The sequence below is a fragment of the Bufo bufo genome, chromosome 3, assembly GCF_905171765.1.
Source record: "Bufo bufo chromosome 3, aBufBuf1.1, whole genome shotgun sequence".
Classification (NCBI taxonomy): Eukaryota; Metazoa; Chordata; class Amphibia; order Anura; family Bufonidae; genus Bufo; species Bufo bufo.
This window is the reverse complement of record NC_053391.1, coordinates 93,731,069-93,755,151: the sequence shown is the minus strand read 5'-3', so window position 1 is coordinate 93,755,151 and position 24,083 is coordinate 93,731,069. Positions and strand designations below refer to the sequence as shown.

The 24,083-nt window shown below is 45.8% G+C and overlaps 1 protein-coding gene across 1 annotated transcript in view; it reads right to left on the bottom strand.

Annotated features, from left to right (window-relative positions):
- The window catches only part of LOC120994629 (transmembrane protein 211-like), a 242,490-nt gene extending 218,656 nt beyond the window's left edge, over positions 1-23,834 (bottom strand). The window contains exon 1 of the mRNA XM_040423333.1: positions 23,350-23,834. Coding sequence (XP_040279267.1) covers positions 23,350-23,673 — 324 coding nt within the window. The 5' untranslated portion in view covers positions 23,674-23,834. The remainder of the gene's footprint in view (positions 1-23,349) is intronic.
- Between the last annotated feature and the right edge of the window lie 249 nt (positions 23,835-24,083).

The following is a 24,083-nucleotide window of genomic DNA, read 5'->3' as shown; positions in this document are numbered from 1 at the left end:
TTATTTGCATACAAGACAAAGGCAGTGATCTTGAGGTACACAGTACATGACTGCCACAGCCTATACATGGCCACAGTGGTCTTATGCCATATACTGCTGAGGCCAGTGATAGGCTGCAGTGGTCACTGGCTGTATATCTCAATGTCACAGCTGCAGCCTTGTACACTAAGAACAGGAGGGAGACCGGGGGTATGACACTGAGAACAGCACAGGAGAAACAGGTGAGTATAGGATTACTTTTTGTATAGGGTAAAGTATTAAATGTGAAAGTGGGACAACCTTTTTTAACAGAAGCCTGACATCAGTATCTACCTGCTAGGTATAATAGGTTGCCTATCAGCGTAATACTGACAGGCTTCCAAAGAATCATATAGCCGATCAAAGAAGCATCGCTCATCAAACAATTGTTGCTTCTTGTGAGACAAAAAACAAGTCAAATTATGTTTATTAATGTTAAACTAATAGAAGTTCCCACCTGATAAAAAAAAAAAAAAATGTAATTGTCAACCATATAAAATGCTTATTTGGTACAGCTGCAATCAGAACGACCTACAGAATAACATAACTTATAAACCTGTTTTTATTCTGCAAAAGTCTTAAAATATATTTTAAAAAACTACTATTCTTAATGCTGTATTCATACCAACCTCTACTATAAATGTTAAAGGGGTTGTCCGGTTTTCCATACTGATGACCTATCCTGAGGATACAAACAAACATATCCTCAGGATAGGGGGATCAATACCAGATTGGCGGGGATCTGACTCCAGGCAACCCCGCAGATCAGCTGTATGAGCGCTGCATTCTCTTCTCTGTTTACCTGCTCACCGTGGAGCAGTGTGATGGGGCTCTGTACCATTCAGGTGAAGCTGTAATTACACTGCTCGTCACTGGTACTGCAGTCTCAGCTGACCTCCACTTACCTGAGGATAGGTCATCAATATGGGAAACCGGACTACCCCTAAAACATTTTAATGCACAGTAAACAGCAAAAAAAAAAAAAAAAAAGACAATGGAAGAAAATGCTTTTTTTTTCTTCTTAAAAGCGTATCAACACATTCTATGTACCCTACAGCTCGGCCTACAGAAACCAGCCCTTATACAGAGGCTCCATCTCCGTCCTGAGAATAGGTCATCAATATGTGTAGCCCTGAAACCCCCATTAAAGGGGTTTTCTGAGACTTTTATACTGATGACCTATCCTCTGGACCCCCGGGACCCCCAACGATCAGCTGTTTAAGAAGGCACCAGCTCTCGCAGTAGCGCCGCAGCCTTCTCTCAGCTCCGTACAGCAGCTGTGATTGGTAGCATTCATTTCAATGGGGCTGAGCTGCTCTTTGGCCATGTGCCCGATGAATGTGACATAACGTGGCCAAGGGTAAGCTGCGAGAAGGCCACGGTGCTACCGTGAATGCTGGTGCCTTCTGAAAAAACCTAAGGTCAGGTCATCAGTATAAAAGTCTCAGAAAACCCCTTTATTGCATTTTTGTCATACACCATAAAATGACTACATCACCCTCTAAAGCAGAAGTCAGCCATACTGTACATAACAATATTAATTATTATATTGAGCTCACATTCCTGCCGACTACAATTTTCTAGTCGGGAAGCTTCCACTTGCTCGGGCAGCTGTGTCCTCATTATTATACATGAGTGGACAAGTCACTGCTGTGTCCTCATTATTATACATGAGTGGACAAGTCACTGCCTCTTACAAGATCAACACACTCATATCCTGCTGCTGTGACAATTCTGACGACCTATCTACATGGCTAGGGTAGACATGGACTAATAAGAAATCAAAGATGAAGATTCATCATTTTGAACATATTCTTTAAACTGTATTTTCCTACAGAATAATGGTACACATTGCTGAGTCAATGGGCCGCTAAGCCGCAAGATTACTTGATTTGGAAAGGTACAGCCACTTTTTCCTTCCTCTTGCTGGCACAAATACAAAAGAGCCTTGCTCCCGCCGCTCCATCCTCCATCTGTTGCCACAAATCAGGAAGAACCATATTGTTGCGCTTTCATACTGTTCTGTCGCACAACGTGGGGCGGTTGTAAGAAGACAGCGGATGGCTGAGGTCTACAATACATCTCCAGTTATCCTCCACTATCTGCCGCAATGCCCTCCAGCCATTTAGGAATTGCAACATCAAGGAGGTTGTGTGATTAATGCAAAGCTCTTTGTCGTGTAAGGAAAGCCGGCAACACTCGTGACTCATAAAAAACTGCTTTCATCTCCATTAGCAGGACAAAAAAGTTATTTATCCCTCCATGTCTGTTGACAGTGGCGTTACAGTGTGTTAGACCAAGAACTATTAGCTACAGTACAAATAGGAGAACTGCAAACTGCAAGTAAGAACATAAATAGGATAAAAACCTCGTCACATAATAAGAAAACATAACAAAAGGACCACGTACTATGAGGTCTTGAGATGGGGTGACATCAGCATTTTCATTTCTGGCGTTCTGCTTATTATAACAGAGCAATGAAAATCATGGCAGTGCCAGATGGGTTAAATGGCACACACCAACGGTGCCTAATGGACCCGACTGACTATATTGGGGTCAGGTGAGTTTCCATGATGGTGTCCATCATTTTACGCATGCTGGACTATTTTGGCAAGCCTTTTTGAAGGCATCGGCAACGGCGCCTCCAACCCAGATGTGAATCTGGACTTAGTTAAATATCTGTCTTAGGTGTCCGGAGGATGACAAACTGCTGTCCCACAAGTCCCAGCAAACTAGAGTTGCCAGCTGCAAAGTCCTAGAATTCGTATTTGGGACCAGGGTTGCCAACCAGACTTTTTCTTTTATCTAAACATTAGTCTAAAATCACGGACAGCCAACATTTTTATGGACAAATTGGAAAACCATAAAGATTATATGTAATTCATGTTTATATCTCAATATACCGGTAAGGCTACTTTCACACCTGCGTTAGGTGCGGATCCGTCTGGTATCTGCACAGACGGATCTGCACCTATAGTGCAAACGCTTGTATCTGTTTGCATTACCATGAACAAAAAAATAAAGAAAAAAAATAAAGAAAATGTTTTATTTATTTTTTGTTCATGATAATGCAAACGGATCCGTTTTGACTTACACTGAAAATCAATGGGAGGCGGATCCGTTTTTAATTGCACCATATTGTGTCAGTAAAAACGGATCCGTCCCCATTGACTTACATTGTAAGTCAGGACGGATCCGTTTGGCTCAGTTTCGTCAGACGGACATTAAAACGCTGCAAGCAACGTTTTGGTGTCCGCCTCCAGAGCGGAATGGAGGCTGAACGGAGGCAAACTGATGCATCCTGAGCGGATCCTTATCCATTCAGAATGCATTAGGGCTGAACTGATCCGTTTTGGGCCTCTTGTGAGATCCCTGAACGGATCTCACAAGCGGACCCAGAAACGCCAGTGTGAAAGTAGCCTTAGATCTCATTACCAGCACTTACTGTGAGCTGTAAAATTATAATTACCGTATTTTTGCCCTATAAGACGCACCTAGGTTTTTGAGGAGGAAAATAAGAAAAAAAAAATTGAACCAAAAAGTGTGCTTTTGGTAGGCTTTGAACTATAGGTAGCCTGTGAATGACACTATTATGGGGGTCTGTGGATGGCACTGTTATGAGGGTCTGTGGCTGACACTGTTATGAGCGTCTGTGGATGGCACTGTTATGGGGGTCTGTGGATGGCACTGTTATGAGGGTCTGACACTGTTATGGGGGTCTGTGGATGGCACTGTTATGCACGTCTGTGGATGGCACTGTTATGGGGGTCTGTGGCTGACACTGTTATGAGCGTCTGACACTGTTATGGGGGTCTGTGGATGGCACTGTTATGGGGGTCTGTGGCTGACACTGTTATGAGCGTCTGACACTGTTATGGGGGTCTGTGGATGGCACTGTTATGCACGTCTGTGGATGGCACTGTTATGGGGGTCTGTGAATGGCATTGTTATGGGGGTCTGTGGATGGCACTGTTATGGGGGTCTGTGGCTGACACTGTTATGAGCGTCTGTGGATGGCACTGTTATGCGCGTCTGTGGATGGCACTGTTATGGGGGTTTGTTGATGGCACTGTTATGGGGGTCTGTGGCAGACACTGTTATGAGCGTCTGTGGATGGCACTGTTATGCGCGTCTGTGGATGGCACTGTTATGGGAGTCTGTGGGTGGCACTGTTATGGGGGCATCTGTGGATGACAGATAAATAGCATCTTATGCTATTTGACATCCACAGATTCCCCCCCCCCCCCATAACAGTGTCAGCCACTGTGAATGACCACCAATACAGGGGGTGGGGCTGGCATCTACACTAGCTTTGAAATGGCAGCGGGGGCCCAGTGCAGTCATTGTATTCTATTGCACCGGGCCCCGCTCACTGTACTAATGGTATCTACTGTAACTGCAGGCAATGTTTAACTATAGATATGTTGATCCAGCAGCCTGTACTTACGATCATAGCAGGCTGGAGGCAGGAGGCTGGGCGGGCGGGTGGGCACTGGCAGCGTAACTCACTACGTCACGTGCCTGCGCCGCCTGCTTCATTCATAAAGTGGGCGGAGCAGGCACGTGACGTAGGAAGTTACGCTGGCAGTGCCCGCCCGCCCAGCCTCCTGCCTGCTATGATGGTATGTTTGCTGTCTGTTACCATGGAGTCACATAGGTTTGCACAGTAGCTTTGTGAAAAAAAAAAAAAATCAAAGTCAGTGATTTAAAAGCAAACCATAACAGTGAAATGCTAAGCTTGGGAAAAAAGAAATTTCTGGACAGTCTGTAAAAATAAGCTACTTTTTTCCTGCATCCATGATTTTTTTGAGGCTGGCGGTACATGGCTACATTATTTTGGTGGTACTGTATTTTTTGCCCTATAAGACACGCCCCCTGAGCTGTGATAGGGAGAGCTGAGACACACCTCCTGAGCTGTGATAGGGAGAACTGAGACACGCCTCCTGAGCTGTGATAGGGAGAGCTGAGACACGCCCCCTTAGCTGCAGCAAAAGGACACTCCTCTTGAGCTGTCAGCTTGATATAAATCTATTGGAGCAGTGAATGTGGAGATCTCTGGATCCATGTGAGGTACAGGGCTGGTTCAAGCTTTGTTAGAAAAAGATTGCCATGTACTATGTGATGTCTGATTTTCATTTTTTACATTAGTCATGGGATAACCCCTTTAACTCTGAGACCAATAGCTTTGCATAGTAGCTGTACAGTCGTGGCCAAAAGTTTTGAGAATTACATAAATATTGGAAATTGGAAAAGTTGCTGTTTAAGTTTTTATAATAGCAATTTGCATATACTCCAGAATGTTATGAAGAGTGATCAGATGAATTGCATAGTCCTTCTTTGCCATGAAAATTAACTTAATCCCAAAAAAACCTTTCCACTGCATTTCATTGCTGTCATTAAAGGACCTGCTGAGATCATTTCAGTAATCGTCTTGGTAACTCAGGTGAGAATGTTGACGAGCACAAGGCTGGAGATCATTATGTCAGGCTGATTGGGTTAAAATGTTCAGACTTGACATGTTAAAAGGAGGGTGATGCTTGAAATCATTGTTCTTCCATTGTTAACCATGGTGACCTGCAAAGAAACGCGTGCAGCCATCATTGCGTTGCATAAAAATGGCTTCACAGGCAAGGATATTGTGGCCACTAAGATTGCACCTCAATCAACAGTTTATAGGATCATCAAGAACTTCAAGAAAAGAGGTTCAATTCTTGTTAAGAAGGCTTCAGGGCGTCCAAGAAAGTCCAGCAAGCGCCAGGATCGTCTCCTAAAGAGGATTCAGCTGCGGGATCGGAGTGCCACCAGTGCAGAGCTTGCTCAGGAATGGCAGCAGGCAGGTGTGAGCGCATCTGCACGCACAGTGAGGTGAAGACTTTTGGAAGATGGCCTGGTGTCAAGAAGGGCAGCAAAGAAGCCACTTCTCTCCAAAAAAAACCATCAGGGACAGATTGATCTTCTGCAAAAAGTATGGTGAATGGACTCCTGAGGACTGGGGCAAAGTCATATTCTCCGATGAAGCCTCTTTCCGATTGTTTGGGGCATCTGGAAAAAGGCTTGTGTCAGAGAAGAAAAGGTGAGCGCTACCATCAGTCCTGTGTCATGCCAACAGTAAAGCATCCTGAGACCATTCATGCGTGGGGTTGCTTCTCATCCAAGGGAGTGGGCTCACTCACAATTCTGCCCAAAAACACAGCCATGAATAAAGAATGGCACCAAAACACCCTCCAACAGCAACTTCTTCCAACAATCCAACAACAGTTTGGTGAAGAACAATGCATTTTCCAGCACGATGGAGCACCGTGCCATAAGGCAAAAGTGATAACTAAGTGGCTCAGGGACCAAAACGTTGACATTTTGGGTCCATGGCCTGGAAACTCCCCAGATCTTAATCCCATTGAGAACTTGTGGTCAATCCTCAAGAGGCGGGTGGACAAACAAAAACCCACTAATTCTGACAAACTCCAAGAAGTGATTATGAAAGAATGGGTTGCTATCAGTCAGAAATTGGCCCAGAAGTTGATTGAGAGCATGCCCAGTCGAATTGCAGAGGTCCTGAAAAAGAAGGGCCAACACTGCAAATACTGACTCTTTGCATAAATGTCATGTAATTGTCGATAAAAGCCTTTGAAACGTATGAAGTGCGTGTAATTATATTTCACTACATCACAGAAACAACTGAAACAAAGATCTAAAAGCAGTTTAGCAGCAAACTTTGTGTCATTCTCAAAACTTTTGGCCACGACTGTAGACACAAATGGGGAAATTTATTAAGACTGACATTGGGTTGTTCGAGTTAAATAAAAACTTAAGCAGCCCTTATACATGTACTAAAATAATGAAACAAGCTATACTTAACTCTTTTCATGTTATTTCCAGCGCTGTGCTCCAGTCCTGTGCGCCAATGTTTTTTGTTCCTGTCTGCCGTGATGTTCTGTGCATACAGATCACTGCTGCCGTGGATCACTGACCTCAGCAGTGACGTCATGTGTACTGTGGAGGCCAATGATTGGCTGCACTGTGACCTGTGTGCACCAAACATCACCGCTGCATCCAGGAAGATGATGTCATCAATGAGTAACACTGGAGAGCAGCACTGGAAGATGCAGGGGAGAAAAGGGGTGAGTGTTGCTTCTTTTGTTATTCTAGAGCATGTACAGGAGCTGCACGAGTTTTTATTTAATTTGGACAATCCCTTGAATTTGTCCTGCACTGGTGTGAGATGTACCTCAATTATTAAAAGATGCATGCCTCATTTTAGCCGCTCATGCTCCAGAATTGAAATATGGAGTAGTTGGAGTAGAATTCATAATGTTAAATATGTCCCCCCCTGCTCATGCCTCGCTCACTTTACAAAATTGATGAGGGTGTCAGACCTTTTGACCTGTGCCAAAACTTGTAACTTTTCTACATCAGAAAACTGTGATAAAAATGTAAAAACTCTCCAGCAAAATGTATAAAATTGCCAATAATAACCTACTTACCGTAATTAAAATTAATTAAGGGTACTTTCACACTAGTGTTGTTCTTTTCCGGTAAAGGGTCTCAATACCGGAAAAAAACGCATCCGTTCCTTGTACGGTATTTGACTGTACAAAATACCGCAGCTTGCTGCGGTATTTTTTCCGGCTAAAATTCCGGAACACTACCGCACTTGCCGGATAAGGCATTCATTTCCATTGAAATGTATTAATGCCGGATGCGGTTCCAAGTGTTCAGGAAATTGCTGCATCGCCGGATTCGGTTTTCCGGTCTGCGCATGCGCAGTTCTTTCTAGCTTTTCCATCCGGAAAAAAAAGATACCGTATCCGTTTGCACACGGATTTCCACAAATCAGGTGCAGGGAGATGATAAATCTCCACCTATGTATATATTTACTAATGCCAAGAATCTGTCTAAAAGTAGCACAATTTGGTACAATTAGGGTTTATCCAATTTTTTCAACTTGCTCAAACAGAGGGTTTAGCAGAAAGGGACTGGGATGCAACATTCTGTGCCAAAATTGCACCACAATTCTGACTTAAAAAATCTGTTTCAAAAACTGCCAATCAATAGCTGGTATAGAGTGAGAGAAAAGTGTCTATCCCCGCACCAGCCTGATCCAGTGTGATAAATCTGGTGCAGGTCTGGATGGATAGCCTGTCAAAGGCTTATTGCACACTAGCGTTTTAGTTTTCCGGTATTAAGATCGGTCATGGGGGCTCACAACCAGAAAAAAAAAGAGTCACTTTTGTCCCCATTTTTTGTCAATGGGGACAAAACTGAACTGAATGCTCCAGTTCCGTTTAGTTGCGTTCCCATACCGGAGAGCAAACCGCAACATGTTGTAGTTTACTTTCCGTCTTGGGATGCGATGCAAGACAGATCTTGCATGACCCTCAATGCAAGTCAATGGGGAGGATCCGTTTTCTCTGACACAATAGAAAACTGATCCGTCCCCTATTGACTTTCAGTGGAGTTAATGACTGATCCGTCTTGGAATGTTAAAGACAATAAAACCAGATCCGTTCATGACTGATGCAGATGGTTGTATTATCAGTAACTGAAGCGTTTTTGCTGAACCCTGCCGGATCCAGCAAAAACGCTAGTGTGAAAGTAGCCTCAGATGACACCATCTATAGGATTAGTAAATCTGCCCCTCTGGTAATAACCCATTAAACTGACCATTACAGCAACCAGACGCTGTCGGTAGGCCCAGAGCACTGGGGCCCGCAGCCCTTCACCAAGCAATTAAGCCACATATCTTTACAGTGGGTCACTGGTCCAATATTCTTATACAGTTCACATTCAGTGAGCGCCCCATAGTGGTGGCTGCAGGTATCCAGAATGTTATCATTAGTTTATATTATTAGTCAGTTACTCTTTGATACACCATCCATTGGGATGGAGGTCCCAAGGCAGCCATCGAACAATGCCGGAAGGACATTACTATAAGGTTGTATCATTACTTTTACATTGCAATTCTACATTTAAAAAAATACTTGAATATTGTCTTGCTTCCTTATTAGCTGGATTTACGCCGTATTCTACTTCGTGACTGAAGGAGTCAGAAACTATTAGCTTTCAAATTGTCATAGATGAATAATGGGACTAGATTAGTTGATGTATTCCAACCTTTGTGCCCCGCGTATTGAGACAACATTAAATTCCAACATGTATTCCACCCGTGTACAATGAGATCGCGATATCCAAGCAGCTTGCATTATCTATATTCAAGGACACTTCAGAGAAGTATTGGAACGACTATGCACAGAACAATTGTTTTGCACCCGCACTGTATCTGTAGAAGTGAGGACCAATTAGCAGTCAATGCGTCTAATCAGCGTAATGGATTTAATGAAATTACAAAGATGAAATGATTGTTATGGATTATCTGCCTTGAAATTGGGCAGAGGTTCAGCTGGTGGAAAGCAATAACTGGGGATGGAAGTTTGTTGGCTTTAATATTCTTAGGATTGGACGAAGGCCACCAAATACTCAAGAGGATCTCAGAATGAACAAAACCACTGGCGGCTGCCCGGCCACACTATAAAGCACTTAGAATAATTGAAGCACTATCCGATGTAATAAACAAATATGGTGCACAGAAAAATGTCCCTTTCTAGGAGATCATTAGTAAACTTGGGGTACAATTGTTCTCAGTGTGTAATAGTGATGAAAGATCATTATCAGTTTTTACAAGAAGAAGGCTTAGGAGCCTACAAGGAAGGATAAGCAAGGATCCCATCAATTTTACTTTGTCCTAGACAAATAGTTAAAATATTAGACGATAATAATAGCCTCCTAGACACAGGCTCATAGCTTATGGACAGTTCATGTATCAGGATTAGGATCTCTACCTCTGATGAGCTACACTTTAAGGGTGTTGCCCCAATAAAATATTAACCTCTGTCTATTTGCACCACTAGAGCATAGGGAAATCATGGAGAGGAGCCCATGCTCAAAAACCCTTCTAATTACCATAGCAGAGAGCTGCTGCAAAGACTGGTTCATGGAAAGACAATGCAAATATTGGTTCATGGAAAGTTGATGCAAGGATTAGTTAATGTAAAGGCACTCCAAAGATTCTGGTTCAAAGAGAGCTACTGTGAAGACTGGTTGATGGAGAGATGATGCAAAGACTGGTTCATGGAAAGCCTGACAGACACTGCAAAGACTGGTTCATGGACAGCCCTGCAAAGACTGGTTCATGGAGAACCTGCAAAGACTGGTTCATGGAGAGCCCTGCAAAGACTCGTTCATGGAGAGCCCTGCAAAGACTCGTTCATGGAGAGCCCTGCAAAGACTGGTTCATGGAGAACCTGCAAAGACTGGTTCATGGAGAGATGATGCAAAAACTGGTTTATGGAGAGGTGATGCAAAGACTGGTGCATGGAGGGCCACAGCAAACCATGGTTCTCCGTCTATGTTCATTGTGGGTATGCACTGCATGATTTCTCATTATGTCACATTGTGTGTACATCTGTAGCTTCCCAAAGACTGGTTCATGGAGAGTTGATGCAAAGGCTGGTTCATGGAGAGGTGATGCAAAGACTGGTTCATAGAGAGCCCTGCAAAAACTGGTTCATGGAAAGCCTGACAGACACTGCAAAGACTGGTTCATGGAGAGCCCTGCAAAGACTGGTTCATGGAGAGCCCTGCAAAGACTGGTTCATGGAGAGCCCTGCAAAGACTGGTTCATGGAGAACCTGCAAAGACTGGTTCATGGAGAACCTGCAAAGCATGGGTAATGGAGAACCTGCAAAGACTGGTTCATGGAGAACCTGCAAAGGCTGGTTCATGGAGAACCCGCAAAGACTGGTTCATGGAGAACCTGCAAAGACTGGTTCATGGAGAACCTGCAAAGACTGGTTCATGGAGAACCTGCAAAGACTGGTTAATGGAGAGATGATGCAAAGACTGGTTCATGGAGAGCCCTGCAAAAACTGGTTTATGGAGAGGTGATGCAAAGACTGGTGCATGGAGGGCCACAGCAAACCATGGTTCTCCGTCTAGATTCATTGTGGGTATGCACTGCATGATTTCTCATTATGTCACATGGTGTGTACATCTGTAGCTTCCCAAAGACTGGTTCATGGAGAGTTGATGCAAAGGCTGGTTCATGGAGAGGTGATGCAAAGGCTGGTTCATGGAGAGGTGATGCAAAGACTGGTTCATAGAGAGCCCTGCAAAAACTGGTTCATGGAAAGCCTGACAGACACTGCAAAGACTGGTTCATGGAGAGCCCTGCAAAGACTGGTTCATGGAGAGCCCTGCAAAGACTGGTTCATGGAGAGCCCTGCAAAGACTGGTTCATGGAGAACCTGCAAAGACTGGTTCATGGAGAGATGATGCAAAGACTGGTTCATGGAGAGCCCTGCAAAGACTGGTTCATGGAGAGCCCTGCAAAGACTGGTTCATAGAGAGCCCTGCAAAGTCTGGTTCATGGAGAGCCCTGCAAAGACTGGTTCATGGAGAACCTGCAAAGACTGGTTCATGGAGAGATGATGCAAAAACTGGTTCATGGAGAGCCCTGCAAAGACTGGTTCATGGAGAGATGATGCAAAGACTGGTTCATGGAGAGCCCTGCAAAAACTGGTTTATGGAGAGGTGATGCAAAGACTGGTGCATGGAGGGCCACAGCAAACCCTGGTTCTCCGTCTAGATTCATTGTGGGTATGCACTGCATGATTTCTCATTATGTCACATGGTGTGTACATCTGTAGCTTCTCAAAGACTGGTTCATGGAGAGGTGATGCAAAGACTGGTTCATGGAGAGGTGATGCAAAGACTGGTTCATGGAGAGGTGATGCAAAGACTGGTTCATGGAGGGGTGATGCAAAGACTGGTTCATGGAGGGCCGCAGCAAAGACTGGTTCTCCGTCTAGATTCATTGTGGGTATGCACTGCATGATTGCTCATTCTGTCACATGGTGTGTACATCTATAGCGTCCCACAGCAAACACCATGGGCCACATTTCTCATATATATATATACGCCACTTTTGTGTAGTGAAAAAAGTTGCAAACTGCGTCCCATTACTTGCCACATTTATCATCTTCAACACCAGTTTTCTGGTGTGGAAGAAAACTGCAATCTACGCCAGCCAGGAGCTGGAGTAGATTACAGTTCAGGCGCATGGACTGCTGAATGCTGCGCCAAATTTATGACAAGTCATACGCTCAGGCGCAGCATCTGGCAGCGCACAAGGTTATCTGTCCCTATGAGTTTCAGCTGATTGCCAGTAGGTCCTTATTTAGAGAAGCGGATGAACAAATGATATAAATCCTATTGATATAAGGATGGTGCTACTGAGATATAGACCTGTTAGCATCAACAACTAAATCAATGGCAACATCATTGAAGGGGATGTCTGTTTTATTTATATTGATGACCTATCCTCAGGATAGATCATCAATATCAGATTGGTGGGGGTCCGACTCCAGGCACCACCGTCGATCAGCTGGTTGAAGACAATTGTTGTTATTTACCTGCTCACAGTGAGCGCGTGTAATTACACCTCAGCCATCCCATTAACTTCTATAGGACAGCGGAAGGTGCCATCCCATAGAAGTGAATGGGACGGCTTAGATGTAATTACATCAGCTCACCGCTCCGCTTGAGACGGCGAGCAGGTAAACAATGACAATTCTCTCTTCAAACAGCTGATCTGATATTGATGACCTATCCTGAGTCTACACTACAACCAGTCTCCAATAAGGGCATAGGTTCAGGGGGGCCCTGATGTCTGAGGGAGCCAAAGGTCCATCTGCCACATGAGAAGACAACAGAATTATGAATGGTACATGGTAGGCGGAGGCCCCCTTTATGAATTTCGCATTGGGTTCCAACAGATTCAAGTTATGAGTAATAGAGGAGAATCCTGAGTGGGGGCTCTACTTTATTACATCCATATTCACAAATAGGATATATAAATAAGACCCCCTTTAAATGGTTATTGGGAATGAGAAATGCCTGCTTGTCAGGGGAGATGGAAGCTGCGCAAAACCCCCTCTGCACCAGGAAAAACCTCCGAAACTGCACCAGGAAACCTGGACCGTAGAATTCTTGGTCCATACAGTATAAAGGGACCTTCTCTGTGTACTCCGGTGGCCTGTTCCCGCAGAGAAACAAATTTACAGCGTACACCACATGTAGCATAGCCAGACAACACCGCACACCACCAGCTTTTTGCTGAAAAGCCAGAATTTATGCCGGACAACCGCTGGATTCAATTATAGTAAAAGGGGATCCGGTGGCGCGCGGCGTTGTCCGGCTATGCTGGATACGGTAATTATGGCAGTCTGTTGCTCTGCTGAACAGATGACCGGATTTACCTACTGCAGGTGTGAACCTACCCTTAGGCTAGGTCTACACGACGACATGTGTCGCGCGACTTATAGGGCACAACTACACTGCAACATGTGGCGCGACATTAATGGTAGTCTAAGGTGTCGCACTACGACATGCGACATGCTGCGACGCCACAGTCGCGGAAAAATCCATCTTGAATGAGTTTTCTGTGACTGTCGTGTCGCAGTCGCAGCATGTCAGATGTCGCAGTGCAACACCATAGACTACCATTATAAAAGTTTTCGGGCGACAAATGTCGTCGTGTAGACCTAGCCTTAAGGATTGTCTAAGCTTCAGCGCAGTGTAATAACTCACTGGGGGTCATTTACAAAGACCGGCTTTTCACACCGATTTTTTACTCCCCTTTTGCGCTGGCTCTGCTGGTGTTAGATGCGCCTAATTCTGAAGAGGCGTGTACCCCATCATAAATTAAGCGCACCTTCGGCAGTCTAACCGCTTGGTGTAAAAATGTTCGGTAAATGACCCCCAACCAATTAAAGATAACGCGGTAGGTTTGGCCAAGAAAGCGTAAAGATCACACGTCATAATGTAACATCACAATGAAAATATAAAACTAGATTTATAAATATACTGTTACATATATACTATATTTCGTGATTGAGATTAATCTAAAGATCTCCTCCTGTTCTGTGTTTTTGACCCACATCTGGATTTGGCGGACAATAACTGATGGAAATAACGGACCAAGTAACTGAAGTGTGAACGCAGCCTTAGGGCTCATGCACACAAACGTATTGTACTTCTGTTTCCGTTTTTATAGGTCCGTATTCAGAGAAAAGTGCACAGAGCAATGCGATATCTGACTACACTTAAGAATAGTAAAAAGTAAGGAGGTCACTGGGGTCTAGAGGAGCTCCTACCATTCCGGGACATGGCCTCACTGCCTCCGCACAGAAGAGGGATGGGACGCTTACAATAACATTAGCAGAGGGATGGCGGCTATTCTGACAGCTCGCCCAGGAAGACAATGGTTGTATATAAAGCTGGCAGGTCCCAGTGTTCTCCGTGCGCAGTGATGTAACGCCCCGTGCACTGACTCGCTAATGATGCTACTGTTTTCAAACAACTTATCAGCATCACAAAAGGTGCACTGGTCCATCTTTCTGTGGAACAGAAAAACCTTTAGATTTCGGCACAATTCACACAGAATTAGACCAAACTCAAAAGGAAAGAGTCCCATTTTCCCACAACCAGACTCTCGCTCCTTTTGTTTGTGCAGACTTGAAATGAGTTGGGCCGTCATCACCTGTGTCACATTCCCTAGCACACATGGCCAGTACAGCCGCCTGACGGGGCACAGTTCAAATCTAGATTTTAGGACATGGATGTAGCAGAGCTGAGTTTGTCTTTAAGCAGAATTCACATTGTGCTTTATAAATCACTGCAGGAAAAGCTACTTCATTATTTCACACTAGAGGAGTTGGCTCAGTGTAGCTCCAAATAATTGAAGGGGCTATCCCACAAACCATTTTCATACCAAGGCCAAGTTAAAATGGATTAAGGACCAGAATGCATTTACTAAAAAAAAAAAAAAGCCACCCACCTGTTCACCGGTGCTCCGTTACATCTGGAGGGTCCTGTTTTCACTGCTTCCGGTCATGTTCCTCACTGCAGCCATTCACTGGCCTCAGTGGTGCCATGTACCTAAACGCCCTGTGACTGCTGAGGCCAGTGACATCATTCCCTCATCCTGTGCGATTTTGTGCTCAGCTCAACAGGCGCGATGATGTCACTTCATCGCTGGGAAGAGAGCAGGAGGAGCTCCATACACCAGGGGAACGGGGCTAGGAGTGTTATGTACAGTGTTTTATTAATAGTACAGTACTATTGTGCGGGGGCATTCTACTATGTGTAGAGGCACAATGGGGCAATTTACTGTGTGTGAGGATACAATGGAGCATTTTATTGTGAGTGGGGGCACAATAGGGCACTTTATTTTGTATGGGGGCACAACGGGGCATTTTACTGTATATGGGGATACAATAGAGCATTCTACTGTGTGTGGCATAATGAGGCACTTTATTGTATATGGGGGCATAACGGGGCATTTTACTGTATGTGGGGCACAACAGGGCATTTTACTGTGTATGTTGGCACAATGGGGCATTTTACTGTATATAGTGCATAATGGGGCATTTTATTGTGTGTGGGGGCACGATGGGGCATTTTACTGTGGATGGGAGGACAATGAGGCATTACACTATGTGTTCCCAATGGGGCATTTTACTGTGGATGGGGGGCACAATGGGGCATTTTACTAAGGAGGCAAAACTACTGTGTGGTGGCACTAAGGGGGCATAACCAGTGTGAGGGCACTAAGGGGGCATAACCACTGTGTGGTGGTACTAAGGGGACATAACCACTGTGTGTGGGCACTAAAAGGGCATAACTACTGTGTGGGGGCACTAAGGGGGCATAACTACTGTGTGGGGGCACTAAGGGGCATAACTACTGTGTGGGGGCACTAAGGGGACATAACTACTCTGTGGGGGCATCAAGGAGGCATATCTACTATGTGGGGACACTAAGGGGACATACCCACTGTGTTGGGGCACGAAGGGGACAGGGCGGGATGGGCCGTGTATAGACAAGCATTTGGTGGAGTTTAAGGCGTGGCTTAGTAAAAATTGCCGCACACGGTGATAATATCCCTCCTTTATAAAAGTGGGGATGTCCGGTCGCATACTGTAGCATGTCAGATTATTGGAAGGTACTGGTTGCTATAAAAACCCTTCCAGACTTTGGTATATGCAGCACTCGGCTGTACTTCACTTTCTTTAGTAGTCTTAAAACTACAATACCAATGCATGTTGGGAGTTGTAGTTTACCTGAAGCTGGAGAGCCACAGTATGCTGACCTCTGATGTAAAGAATCAGAATATTCAAGGGATAAATATTTATAAGGAAGGGATACAAGCAGATAGAGTTGTGCATTCCTCCCACCATACACACAGCGGTCCCATTAACCCCGAGGACCGCAGTGTGAGGTCATCATATGATTCATACAGTAAGTGAAGCACCAGGGAAAACGCTCACAGCCCCCCTCTTAGTGTAGGAACTAAAGGGTATATTCACACACGGCAGATTTGTTGCAGAAATTTATGCTACTGAAATTCTGTTCCATTCATCTGAAGCGGGTGGCATCACATGCATTTCTGCTCGCCCCATTATGACGAAAGGGACAGTCATAGACATTTCTGCAACAAAATCCGCCATCTGAGAATTCACCCAAATAATTCTTCTGATCACTGAATATCACCACCAAATTCCTGCCCCATTCAAATACCTCGTTTCATAGACGACATACTATTAGTATTATTAGTAAGGGTAGTCCAAGTTACAATCACATAAAATACTATACAGTATTTGCGGCTCGGGTACGGACCCTTTTACTTCAATGGGGCCGCAAAAGATGCGGACACCGTTCCGTGTGCTGTCCGCATCCGTTGCACCATTACGTGGCCCCGCAAAAAAAATATAGCATGTCCTATTCTTGTCCATTTTGCGGACAAGAATAGGCATGTCTACAATGGGCCACCCGTTCCGTAAATTGCGGAAGGCACATGGGCGGCTTCCGTTTTTTGCGGATCCGCGGTTTGCAGCCTGCAAAAGAACGGCACTTGGGATGGCGTTGCTGCTTGTGGAACATAGTGCCTGCTTCAAAGCGGTCCCCAAGATGAGATGCAGGGACCAGGATGGGATACAGGCACAGAATGTGAAAAAAGATGTGTTATCTCTCCCGAAGTGTCTATTTTCGTAAATACCTGCATTCCTCATAAAATAATGTTTTCTTAGAACTTAGTTTTGCACCGTTCCTCTGTTATTCCTCCTAGAAATGTATACATACATTGACAACTGGATGTTATCGGTCCCCTTGTCAAAGAGATGTGCCTGTACACAGCCTGGTAATGTCAGCACTGATTGGATAGATCCCCAACAGTTGTCAATTCATTCATATTCTAGGAGGAATAACAGAGGGAAGGCACAACACATCAGGAATGGTGAGAGGCGTCTTCTCTACCTGGAGAGAGTCTGGCACACAGTAGATTCACATGTGCTCTACATCTACAGTGGGGGTCATTTACTAACAGATAAACGACAATTTTTGACGTATGTCTGTCGCAGATTGCGGCGCAGGGGTTATTTGCACTGCAATCTGCGACTTTTACCCGCTCACGCCAAGTCTAAAAAAGTGGGTACAGTGGGGAAGGGGATGGGCCGGCAGACTCCTCTCATTTACCATTTTCTATGCCTCTTTTAGGTGCAGAAAATGGTCTAAATCTACACCAGCAAGGAAGCAGGCTTAGATTTAGACAGGCGGAGGATACACCTAAGGTAGGTAGACTAGCGCCTCTACATAACGTAGGTGTATCCACCGCCAGCGCCGGGCTATTAAGACCGGCATCTAAAACGCCAGTCTTAGTAAATGACCCCCAGTGTCTTTTCTTATAGAAAGGAAGAGATGAGGAATGTTCAGGACAGGTGACATCTTCTCCCCATAGCAGTCAATGCTCCTCAACCGCAGCCTATTAGGTCTGATAGGGGTACGGCCACATGGTCAGGTTTTCTGATGCAGATTTAGAAGCCAAAATCAGGAGCGGATGATAAAAGGAGAGAAAGTATAAAGAAAAGACGACTTCTCCTCTTTTTGTAATTCCTGGTACTCGCTTCCAAAACTGCATCCAGAAACCTGACAGTGTGGTCGTACCCTAAGGCCGCATTCACATATGGGCTGTGAACTCCGGCAGTCTGTACCGACAGAGGAACGACTGCTGGAATTCACCGTATCCAGTAGCGGCCAGACAAAAAATACTACACGCAGCTTTGTTTATCTGGCCAAAAGCTGGCATAAATGGCAAAAAGTGGGCGGAACTCATAGTAAATGGGCATCCGGTGGAGCACGGTGGTATCGGGCTATGCCGGATACAGTGAACTCTGGCAGTCTGTTCCTCCGCCAGAACAACATGTGAAGCCAGCTTAAGGCCCCTTTCACACGGGCGACTATTCGGCGTGGATGCGATGCGTGAGGTAAACGCATTGCACCCGCACTGAATCCGGACCCATTCACTTCAATGGGGCTGTTCAGATGAGCGGTGAGTTTTTACGCATCACTTGTGCGTTGCGTGAAAATCGCGGCATGTTCTATATTCTGCGTTTTTCACTCAACGCAGGCCCCACAGAATTTAATGGGGATGCGTGAAAATCACATCGCATCCGCAAGCGAGTACGGATGCAATGCGATTTTCACGCATGGTTGCTAAGGAGACGAGGGATGAGTTACCCGGGACCCCATTTACTCTATTATTTTCTATTATAACATGGTTATAAGTGAAAATAATAGCATTCTTTAATTCTGAATGCGAAGTAAAAGGCCCATTGTGGGGTTAAAAATAAAAATAAAATGTAACTCATCCAATTGATCGCGCAGCCGTGCTCGTCTTCTTTCTTCTTCTTCTTCTTGCAGGACCTGGCTGGAAAAGGACCTTCGGTGGCGTCATCGCGCTCACCACGTGGTGAGTGCGGTGACGTCAGCGCAGGTCCTGCTGAATGAAGATAGAAGGTTGATGCCCCCGAAGGTCCTTTTCCAGCCAGGTCCTGCAAGAAGAAGAAGAAAGAAGACGAGCCCGGCTGCGCGATCAATTGGATGAGTTACATTTTTTTTTATTTTTGACCCAAACACAATGGACCTTTTACTTTACAGAATTAAAGAATGCTATTATTTTCCCTTATAACCATGTTATAATGGAAAATAATAAAATCTACAGAACACCGATCCCAAACCCGAATTTTAGTGAAGAAGTCCGGGTTCGGGTCTGGGTACCACAGTCAGTTTTTTATCACGCGCGTGCAAAACACATTGTACCCGCGTGATAAAAACTGAACATCGGGACGCAATCGCAGTCAAAACTGACTGCACTTGCGTTCCTACTCGCACGATTTCCCCTGATCGCAGACACAACTCAACCGGACCTAATCCGGCTTTAGGCCTCATGCGGACCCATTCACTTCAATAGGGCCGCAAAATATGCGGACAGCACTCCGTGTGCTGCCCGCATCCGTGGCCCCGCAAAAAAATATAACCTGTCCTATTCTTATCTGTTTTGCAGACAAGAATAGGCAGTTATATCAATGGCTGTACGCGCCATTCCGCAAATTGCGGAACGCACGCGGGCATTATCCGTGTTTTCTGATCTGATACCCTTTGCCGGTCCGGTCATGTATTGTGCTGTATTTTTCCTTTGATCTAGGAAAGATCCTGGAAGAAGCAGAGAGGCCCGCACCTAGGGTACGGCACACATACACACGCAGTGACATATTAAAGCGCCATCTGCAGACATAGCCCGCTGACAAGTGTCTCTTCATCGACTCCTCCAGGATGCCTATCCTCCTACAGAAAACTAATTGGCGACACATTATCACTCCGCTAGTAGACATACAAGTGTAATATTAATGAGCGAGATGCCAGCTTTCCTCCCTGCGGCTAGTTTGTTGTTTACCCACTTCACAGTAGGCAGCTCATTAGCCGGGCCCTAAGTGGCGGTGCCCTGGCAGTGCGGTCAGGACTTGTGGCCCCGCCACTGAGCAGCATTCCCAAACACACACCTCTCTGCTAATGGAGATGACATGATTGAGAGAGGGATCTGCAGAGGGACGCGAGACCCCTCTCCAGCGTGCCGGGGGGCGTCCAGTACAATACCTACGAATAGCAAGACATGGGAGGGACCATTTTTTGTGACACAAATAACTGAGGATCTTTGAAGGGCTAGAGGCGTTACTCTTGTTAGACGCCCTGTTTTGAAATGGTTAATCATGGAGGTGGGGGGGGGGGGGGGCCCTCATTGGTCTTGTAATCGTCTGCTGCCTACTGCATGAGGAGGACAGGGCACCCACTAATGTCACTGGTGCCATAGAGCTCAACGACACATCTGTAATGTCACTGGCGGGGGGCGATTCCCTGCAGATTCAGTGGCTGCCATATAGGTGCTCATCCCCAGCACTTACTAGGGGCTACCCTTGCTGAGGTTTAAAGGGGTCTTCTCTTCTCAGACACTAGGAGGATCTCTGTATCTGTAGGGTATGCCCCCATTGTCTGATAGGTGTGGATCCCACCGCTGGGACCTGCTCCTATCTCCTAAACGGAGCCCTGAAAGTGGTGGAGGGCTCACTGCGCAGCCGCCCTCTATTCATTTCCATGGGGCTGCCAAAAATAGCCAAGCACTGGCTCGGCTGTTTCCATCGGGCCCATAGAAGCGAATGGGAGCGGTGGCCGTGCATGCGCGGTGCGCTCCCATTCACTTCTATGGTGGTGCCCGAACCGGAGTCCTCCATCCACCACTTTGCCCGCTATGTTCTCGATATAGGTGCGGGTCCCATGGGTATGCACCCATTGTCTCAGATGAGAATGCCCCTTTAAACCCAGGACCCCAGTGCTGCAACGCACCAGAGCCTCTGTGCTCAGGGCGCCACTCGGAGCAGAAGCGCAGGCGCAAGATTGTCAAGGGGACGGACCCTCACCGCTCAAGAATTCTTTTTTAGGAACAAATTGATTTGTACGAATCGATTCACTCATCTCTGTTCCCATATTGGGGGTCCGACCTCTAGGACCACAGCTTAGGCCTCATGCACATGACCGCAGGTATTTTGCTGTCCACAAATTGTGAATACTGTCTGTGTTGCATCCGCATTTTTTGAAGACCCATTGACTTCAACGGGTCCGTGGTCCTCATATGGCAGGCAAGGATAGGACATGTTTTACCTTTTTGCGGAACGGACATAAGGATGCGAAAAGGGATCATCTGTGTGCTTTCTGCATCCATACATCCATTCTGCAAAAGGATATATACACAAAAGGCGGACCACGGACCCACTGAAGTCAATGGGCCCGCAAAAAAAAATGCGGACGGCACACGGACTGCATCCGTGTTTTGTGGATCCGCAAAACGGACAAGTTAATGTGTAAGAGGCCTTACCCTGAGAGAGAAGTGACCGAAACCAACCTGGATTTCCAGCTCTACAGCAGCGCTATGCCGAGAACTGCAGCCACATCCAATATACATAGATCATGACAACAGTCAGTATTGGATGAATGATCATCCTCGGCGCCATTCCCTATTAGATAAGCCCATTTATAAATGCTGACACAGTATCTGCCATCACTGCGTCTTGGGGTACAGTATTCCGCAGTTTGAGCGCTCTAACTGTAAAGAATCCTTTCCTGCATTGATGTCTAAATCGCCTTTGCCCTACCCGTTGGTGCAGGGATGGCCAACTTGCGGCTCTCCAGCTGTTGCAAAACTACAACTCCCAGCATGCCCAGTCTGCCTACAGCTATCAGCCTACAGCAGGGCTTGGTGGGAGTTGTAGTTTTGCAACAGCTGGAGGGCCGCAGGTTGGCCAGCCCTACCCGTTAGTGAATGCCCCCCGGTCACAGTGTAAGTTATATATCACCCGGTCAAGATCGTTAAACTGGAGCATCGGGGATTCGAGGATTCGCGGGGAGGACGGAGGAATTTTACAGGCAAATTCATTTCAAAGTTTAATATTTTCCCATTTGATTGAGCTGCACAGGAATTTCTAGGGAAACCTCTGGGACCGTCGGCTGCAGACAAACCCTGCATCGCATATTGTACTGAATGGATCCGAATTTCAATCCATCCTAAGCTGCAATATTTTATCACAAGCTGAACACATGTGCGTGACCCAAATGATCCGCGCCATTGGGAGCAATCGCTCGCTTTGTGACACAAAATTAGGAAATGACTTTGGTTTCACAAATTAAGGCTACATGCACACGACCGTATGTGTTCTGCGCTCCGCAAATCGCGGAGCCGCAAAAAAAAATAAAGGGATGCCATCCGTTTGTTTTGGGGATCCATTGTAACAATGCCCAAAACGGACAAGAATAGGACATGTTCTATTTTTTTTTTTTGCGGGGCTACGGGACGGACATGCTGATGCGGACAGCACACAGTGAGCTGTCCGCATTTTTTGCGGACCCATTGAAATGAATGGGTCCGCATCCTATCCGCAAAAAAAACGGAACGGACACAGAAACAAACAACGTTCGTGTGCATGTAGCCTAATACTGAAAAATCAGTTATTATTTAATGATTCGTTTTTACTGATAGAAAGAGATAGATAATAGATAGATAGATAGATAGATAGATAGATAGATAGATAGATAGATAGATAGATAGAGAGATAGATAGAGAGATAGATGATAGATATGAGATAGATAGATAGAAGGATAGATAGATATGAGATAGAGAGAGAGAGAGAGAGAGAGAGAGAGAGATAGATAGATAGATAGATAGATAGATAGATGATAGATATGAGATAGATAGATAGATAGATAGATAGATAGATAGATAGATAGATAGATATGAGATAGAGAGAGAGAGAGAGAGAGAGATAGATAGATAGATAGATAGATAGATAGATAGATAGATAGATAGATAATAGATAGATAGATAGATAGATAGATAGATAGATAGATAGATAGAGAGATAGATGATAGATATGAGATAGATAGATAGAAGGATAGATAGATATGAGATAGAGAGAGAGAGAGAGAGAGAGAGAGAGAGATAGATAGATAGATAGATAGATAGATAGATAGATAGATAGATAGAGAGATAGATGATAGATATGAGATAGATAGATAGATAGATAGATAATAGATATATATATATATATATATATATGATCAATCATCACTATCATTTCTAACGATCACTGGGAATGAACGATTACATACAACTCTAACAGGTCGGACAATGTCTACTATGGATGGTGGTCTCCTCTTTGCCCCCAGCACCTGATACATTGGGTACAGAGGCGATGATGTGATATATTATTACCACAGAGGTTGTATTATTATTGCAGCAGCAACTTCTCGGATCCCTGTGACGGTGCTGATCACACTATAAAGAAAAAGTCCTATCAATCACGATCGGCCGATAAGAATCGCCATGCCACTCACCTGCCAAGAGCTGGAGGGGATGTCGTTGAACCTGCCCAGTCCCCCGAAGCTGTAGCAGCCGGACATGTGCTCCAGGCGGTCGGAGCAGTGCCACAAGAGCCCGAAGCTGACCGGCTCCTGCTGCTCCTCGTCTCCGGGCTTCACTATCCAAGACGGGGAGAGGAAGCCGAAGCTGCAGACGGCCACCAGGCAGGCGGAGAGCAGCACCCAGAAGCAGGACACGCAGCCGAACATCCTGGGCTGCTGCCGCTGGGGAACCAGCCCCAAAGCAACATCCAGCCCCGCGCCGCCGCTCTTCTTCTTACTGTCCAGCAGCGAACGCATCTGGGAGGTAAGAAATAATCCCAAATCCTCCCACCTCCTTCCCCCCCTCTAAATGGCAATGGGGTCCTCCTAGCTTCACATCAGGATGCACCCGGGGCACTACTATTACCCCAATCCGGGGGGGGGGGGGGGGGGTACTCCCGAGCACTGAAGACTGCACACAAGCTGTAACTTCCCCGGGCAGAGAGAAGTGAGGGGCAGGATGCAGGATGCTGGCTGTACATGACAGCGGGGGAAGAAGGGCTGGTCCTGTGTCCCAGCCCCCCTCCTCCTCCTCCCTGTGTATATATGTGCACGGGGGAGGAGGCTGCTCACAGGTGTCCACAGGGACTGTCACCTCTGCCTGCAGGGACTAGGGCGACCAGGGGCTTCTACCTGACATACTGCCTATGTGAACTATGACTGTATAC